We start from the raw sequence: 7,139 nt of genomic DNA, 5'->3' as shown, positions 1-7,139 counted from the left end.
TCTGAAATCAAACCTGGGGGGTACAGCCTTCATTGTGTGGCCTTTTTGACTATTTTGAGGAATAGCCTCATCCTGAAAGCAGGAAAGGGGGAACAGAGAGATCAGAGTATAAAGGCGACAATGATGAGTGGCCCCTGCAGCAGCCCAGCAGGCAGAGGGCAGGGCTTTAAATTACCGCGCAGCAAAGCAGGAGGCTCTGCAACAAATGCTGCACCTAAAACCCCCAAAACTTCATACCCATCATGCTATTTCCTATTACAGCTTAGTGATTTTTACAATGGGCTTTGCTGGAATTGGAAACTGAGTGTTAGTGTATGTCCTGATGCCATCTTAAGATGTGCTATCACTTATAGCCATGTGACTTTAGGCAATTGATTTAAGTTCTTGAGCCTCAATGTTTTAACCTATAAAATGGAAAGAATGGTAGTCATTATGCAGATGTACTGGGGGGGTTAGCTACTATTAATATTATTATCATAGTTATATTTATTATTTCCACCCAATATTCCCTTTTGCCTATCTTTTCTAATCGCCATCTAAGATGTTCTTCTTTACAAGTGGAACATGAACATTACCTTAAGTGCTACTGGCTTTTTTTTTTGTTCCCTGTAGTCTGCTCACAGCCACATGTTGCCATTTTTAGAACCATGCCACTCTCATCAAGTGAGTTCTCTACCTTCCTTAACCAAACCCCAGAGAACCCCTCACTGTAACCTGCTCCTCACCAGCTTTTCTCCCTCCCACACTTATTCTCAATGTCCTTGATAACCGAGGCTCAAAGTGGAAGAAAAACAATGCCAGGGCAACACAGCTAGTTGGCAGCAAAGTCTCAATTATAACCCATTTATGAATGCAACAAAGTGCACTAGCTCTGCACTGGCTGCATCACATTAATTACTCACTTTTAGGGTTCCCAGTAATGATTTTAAATCGGAGGTTAGCTTCCCTTAACACCAGGTCTTCTCCTAGATGCTTCCCTTGCTAGTCAGTTTTTCATCACAAATATGAATTACAGTTGACCATTGAATAACACAGGTTTGAATGGCAAGATCCACTTATATGTGCATTTTCTTCTGCCTCTATCACCCCTGAGACAGCACGACCAACCCCACCTCTTCCTCCTCCTCAGCCTACTCAATGTGAAAACAACAAGAATGAAGACCTTTACGATGATCCACTTCTACTTAATGAATAATAAATGTATTTTTTCTTCCTTAGGATTTTCTTTTTTTTTGAGACAGGGTCTCACTCTGTCATCCAGGCTAGAGTGCAGTAGTGTCATCATAGCTCACCGCATCCTCAAACTCCTGGGGCTGAGGTGATCCTCCCACCTCAGCCTCTCAAGAAACTGGGAGTACAGGCACGTGCCACCACACCCTGCTAAGTTTTTAAATTTTTTGTAGAGTCAGGATCTCACTATGTTGCTCAGGCTGGTCTCGAACTCGTGGCCTCAAGAGATCCTCCCACTTCAGCCTCCCAAAGTGCTAGGATTACAGGCGTGAGCCACTGTGCCTGGCCAGGATTTTCCTAATAACATTTTCCTTTCTGTAGTTTACTTTTATTTTAAGAGTACAGTGTATAATACATAACACACAAATATCAACTGTTTATGTTATCAGTAAGACTTCTAGTCAATAGTAGGCTATTAGTTACATTTTGGGGAAGTCAAAAGTTATACTCAGATCTTTGACAGCACAAGGGGGTTGGTGCCTCTAACTCCCTCATTGTTCAAGGGAAAACTGTATTTCAAATGACTAAAAAATAATCCCAGAAAATTATTAAATATATCTCAAGGTTCTGGGTTTCTTTTTTTTTTTTAATATTGCCCTAAAGTAGAGACAAGAATTGGTCACATAAGGTCCCACCCAGGATCAGAAGAGTTTAGGAGGAGAGAGGATGGAGATCATAGGAAGTTGGGATGTGAAAACTCCAACATAGGCAGTACTGGCTATGTGAAACCCCAGAAGGGATGGAGTATAAAACACAAGTATCCAGCTCAAAGTTTCTAAACATAAAGGCTATCCGTGTCTTTTAATCTGATTGTACAAGAATATGTGAAGATGGAAATTTCATTAATGTTGGCTTCTTTGGAGAGTCATATTATTCTTCAAAATAATGAAAACTGAGAAGATGGGTAACAGGATGTAATGTGTTGTTTTATGTAAGAGCCAGAGTGTTTACCAAAGTCTAACCCTGAGGCCTGTGGAGAAGAGATTGAAAGCTTCTATTTCCTCATCTGTAAAGCAGATGAAGTGCCGGGAAGAATGAGATGATACACGGATCATCTATAAAGCACCATTTGTTTTTGTTTAAGTATAGTGTGGAATAGTGTAACTAATACAGGATTTCACATCAGTGAAGGTTCAAGTTCAACCTTGATATACGCCAGCTGTTTAATCTTGCAGAAATCATTCAAACACATTTAATGATGTAAAAATTAAAGGAACGATATGCGTATGTTTGTGTGGGGGAGAGATGTTTTAATACAAATAGCTATATAAATGTAAGATGTTTTATATTATACCAGGTTAAGTAAACCACGGCCTTATATTCATTATTTCCTAATCTTTGGGGTGGGAGTGAGAATGGAGAGAACTGAGGGACTCCTACAGCAGAAACATCATTCAGGTAATAGAAAATCATCTCTACCACTTAATGGAGATAGGAAAATAATAAAGTTGTGGCCTTCATATTAAAGGTTAACTACTGGCTGGGCGTGGTGGCTCATGCCTGCAATCCCAACACTTTGGGAGGCAAGGGTGGGAGGAGGGCTTGAGGCCAGGAGTCCAAGACCAGCCCAGGCACCATAGCAAGACTCTATCTCTGCAAAAAATAGAAAAATTAGCCAGGAATGGTGGTGTGCACCTGTAGTCCCAGCTACTTGGGAGGCTGAGACAGAAGGATCACTTGAGCCCAGGAGTTAAAAGTTACAGTGAACTATGATCATCCCACTGCCCTCCAGCCTGGGTGGCAGAGCAAGACCAGAGGAAAAAAAAAATCGTAACTGCCTACCTCCTACCTCAATATATGCCAATCAGGTGAATAATCTCTCCTCTCAAACACATGCTGTTCTCTCATACAAAACAGTTGCCAGGATTAATTACAAGTGTATCATTGGTGATAGGGGATTTTCTCCATGGATCTGAACTAGTCACCCTATAGTCCAGATCACAAGTAAGAATGAAAATCTTTTCATGGAAATATAGCAGGGAAGGGCCGACTCTAACATCATTTGTTCATTTACTCAGTCTCTCTTTTATACTAGGATCTATTTCAAATGCTAGGGATTCAACAGTGAACAAAAACAGAAAGTTCCTGCCATCGTGGGGCTCATATTCTAGCAGAGACGTACTGACAGTGAACAAATTTGCAGTAGGTCAACGGTAATTAAAAGCTACAGAGAAAAACGGGCAGGGAAATGGACTGCGATTTTAAATAGGGCAGTCAAGGAAGGCTTCGCTGGGAACATGCCACGTAAGCAAAGACCTAAAGGAGATGAGTAAGGCATATGGATGTATGGGGCGAGAGTAGAGGAGCTATACAAACCTCTCCAGCAACTTTCGGTAAGACAAAACGCAACCTCTTACCTTTCAAAAGGGGCTGGAAGGTTGGAATCTCTTGCAGCTTGATGACGTCAGGATCGTTGCTGACATTCCGTGAGGCCTGGGAGCCCTGAGCTACAACCACAATATCATCCATCTTGGCTCTATGCTTGGCTGGAGAAGGAGTCACTGAAAATAAAGTTACACGGCTTAGGAGTTGCATGTTAGTTGGCCACCTCTGCCTCACCAAAGCTGTTTTCAGGATAGTCATTAAAAAGAATATTTTTACACAACAAAATGTAGTTATCTTGCACTGGGGGTGGGGGGATGAATTATGGAAAACCCCTATTTTCTACACTATTAAAAACTCAGACATTACAGGAACAGATAACATGTATGAATTTCTTTTATGACTAAACATATTTTATTATTCAGCACACAAAAGTATAGGTCTTTTGTTTTTAATTTCCCCTTAATTTTCCTGATCGTTCTGATACATACCCCTATTTTAAGAATGAGAAGAGGATACAATATCTGATTGTGACTTGTCCAAGGTCAGTAGTGCTAGAATTAGTTAGGAAACGAACTGCAGGTCTGTGAAGTCCCCTAATTAGTCCAATAATCAGCACGTCCATTCTAGGCTGAGGCTACCTATCCACCCCATCACAGCGGTCCAGGTACGTTTCATAAATCTTAGTCAGGGGAAAAAACCCCGGTCTCAACCCCAGATGATGGGCCGATGGGTCTATTCCTGAGGCTCCAGCCCCCTCATTCTTTTTTTTTTTTTTTTTAAGAGATGGGGTCTATGTTGCCCAGGCTGGATTCAAACTCCTGGGTTCAGCAAGCCTCCTGCCTCAGCCTCCCAAGTAGTTGAGACTACAGCCCCCCACACTCTTAAAGTTACAGCATTAGTCCAGGAAGGGACTAATTAGTCCAATAATCAGTAGGTCCCTTCTAGGCTGAGGCAGAATTCAGAAATTTGGAGGACTGCTAGGTCAAGTTCCTTGGGAGAATGTAATCCACTTGGAGGGAAGTGATTCAAACTATAAAAGAATCCCCAAGCCAAGACATCCTCCTCCCCCCAGATGTTAATATCTTTCTAGCTGGAGCAAGAATGAATCTTTAAAGTGTTCTATGCTCTGGAAGGTAATATTCTCAGGTTCATTACGGTCACATCTCTAAGAGTGATCCAGGGATGCCATAGAACTGCTCTGCCTCCTGTAAGTTAGTCTCCTGAGGCTTGGCAGTCAGACCTTTCACAAAATTTCTGCTTTTATTGCTCAAGAAAGATTTCTTAACCTCTTTTGGTAATTTATCTAACGTTTTACAAAAGCCATGTGAGAAATCTTTCCTGATACATAGTAAGTGTGATTCCTCATTCCCCAGACGTCCAAGGAAAGGGGTCTTCACAACATTCTAGCTAACTATTACCTTATCTGTAAAGAGGGGTTACTATAAGAGTTAAAGGTAAACATGTGTAAAGCACTTGGCACAAGGGAATAGTCAAATTCTAACATCAGAAATGAGCCTGTAGTCTCAGCTACTCAGGACTTGGGAGGATTTTGAGCCCAGGAGGGCAACACACTGGGACCCCATCTCTTAAAAAAAAAAAAAGAAAGAAAGAAAGAGAAAGAAAATGAGCCTGTGCTATGCGTTTATTGGCAAGCAATCATATTAGCATATTTAAAAGATGCCACACTCCTTCTCCCAAAATACGTTTCTGGCTTGTCATAGAGGCAAGAAATAAGAGGCAGCAATTATTGCCATATTTGTTATAATAGATATGACACTCTGGGTCTTCCAAGGAAGAAGAAGAATGTAACAAAGCTAGTAGATGCTGCTCATCATTCAAGCTGTTCCAAATCCAGCCCCCAGAATGAAGGACACACTCCAGTGTGAAACATCCCTAGATCTGTTAGCTTCCACACTTCTGAATTACAAATCCTACCAAGAACAGAGCAGCTCTAAGACCAGGGAACTCTCTTTAGGCCCCAGATTTAACCAGTTTGGATTAGCAACCCCAGAGCTTATCTGTGGCCCTTCCAGCTGTCCTAGGGTTTGTAACAACGATAAAAAAAAAAAAAGCAAAAGGTCCTCAGTTGAACATCAGCTGTTTTATTTATTGAGCACTCACTATATTCCAATCCCATTCCCACTTGAAAAGCTGAGAGAAATCTAAAAAAACTACCTTGGGGGAACAGGGGAAACACCAGAGCCTGCTATCTGGCCAACCTCCATAATATTAGAAAGGGGACCAAGACGCCTTCTGAGGAGAATAAGCTGCTTCTGGAGAGGTTCGCACCCAAGGGTCAAAGCAATTGTACACCTATCACACATCTCTCCTGAAAAGGAACCTCTAAAACCCGTTTTTAAAAAAGAGCCAATTCTTACAGGTCCTGTCTATGGTCCATTCACTGTGTGAGCTAAATCTCACTACGTTAGCCATAAGCACTAGAGCCAAAAATCAATTAGGTCGTCCTTTAAAGAGTAGGCTGTAGCTTGGGAGTAACTGCTGTTTTGAAAACAAACAAGGGGCACGGGCGCCCACGCTGGCTTAGCTTGCAGTCATAGCCACTCACTTCCATCAGGGGAATCAAGGCTAGGGCAGATGGTGATTTTTTTTTTTTTTTAATAGCATGGTGACGGCTTCCAATGCGTTCCCGTCCGCCATCCCAGACCCCACTAGGCTGAGAAGCAGCCCGCTCCACGAGCAGACGGGGCCGGCTGGAGGAGGGTGGGAGGTTAGGACACCGACCTGAGGAGTTCAGATCGTTGGGTCGGCTCTCGGCCTCGGAGCTCTGCTCACTGCCCATGGTGCCGGCAGCGGTGGCAGCGGAAGAACGGCGGGCAGGGCGGTCACAGCTCCAGCGGCGGGGCGACAGGACAGGGGCCCGGGACCCGGAGGCCGCACAAAATCTGGGCGCCGCAGTGAGGCCAAAGTGTAGGGATGGAGCGCTCAGCCCACGCAGGGCTTGGGCGGCGGGGGATGGGGAGGCCCTAATTGGGGAACAGAAACGAAGGAGGAGCGGTGCGAATGCACGCTGCTCGCCCTCCTTCTTTAGGGGAGCCCTATGAGAAGAGGCGGAGGACACTAGCTTTGCCTCGCCGGCAACCGGCGGGCGTCGCCGCTTTCACTCACTGGTTCAAGTGCCGCAGGATGGCTCCTTCCGGGGACGCGGATTGGCGGCGCCGGCTACGAGCAGCCGTCAGTTCCGGGTTAGGAAGCCCCACCCCCGGCCTGGGGAGGATTGGGGAGAACCTCGCCAGCTACTAGGGCAACGCCGCCTTAAAGGGCCCGACAGCCCCAAAGCGAAAAATGCCGCGAAGGGTCGGCCCTTTCCTCTTGTAATGATGCGTTACCTTTAAACACCGCCTACATATGAGGCTCTTTCCTACCCACATATTAGAACAACTTTACAAAACAAGTATTTTTAACCCTGTTTTACGGATGGAGAAAGAGCGATACTAAATAGACCCAATTGAATCCACAATTGTCTAGGTGCAACTTTTTGTTAATAAGTTCCGAAAAGCTGCGAGTTCGGCGGTGGACGACCATACAGAAAATACTAGGAGGTGGTAAAAGAAGGAGCTGGAAAT

At 44.1% G+C, this 7,139-nt stretch overlaps 1 protein-coding gene across 2 annotated transcripts in view; it reads right to left on the bottom strand.

Moving 5' to 3' along the window:
* The window catches only part of LOH12CR1 (loss of heterozygosity, 12, chromosomal region 1), a 93,573-nt gene extending 86,831 nt beyond the window's left edge, over positions 1 to 6,742 (bottom strand). The window contains exons 1-2 of one of the 2 annotated variants that reach the window (XM_012655796.1): positions 6,682 to 6,742; positions 3,588 to 3,731 (exon numbers count right to left, since the gene is read on the bottom strand). In XM_012655796.1, the coding sequence (XP_012511250.1) occupies positions 3,588 to 3,731; position 6,682 (145 nt within the window). In that variant the 5' untranslated portion in view covers positions 6,683 to 6,742. Of the gene's footprint in view, positions 1 to 3,587; positions 3,732 to 6,297 lie in introns of both variants that reach the window. The other variant, XM_012655795.1, reaches the window with a different exon arrangement.
* Positions 6,743 to 7,139: the final 397 nt, after the last annotated feature.

This window comes from Propithecus coquereli, unplaced genomic scaffold, assembly GCF_000956105.1.
Source record: "Propithecus coquereli isolate 6110/MARCELLA unplaced genomic scaffold, Pcoq_1.0 Scaffold487, whole genome shotgun sequence".
In the NCBI taxonomy this organism is placed as follows: Eukaryota; Metazoa; Chordata; class Mammalia; order Primates; family Indriidae; genus Propithecus; species Propithecus coquereli.
Note: the sequence above shows the minus strand (reverse complement) of the source record. Positions and strands in the feature narration are given on the sequence as shown.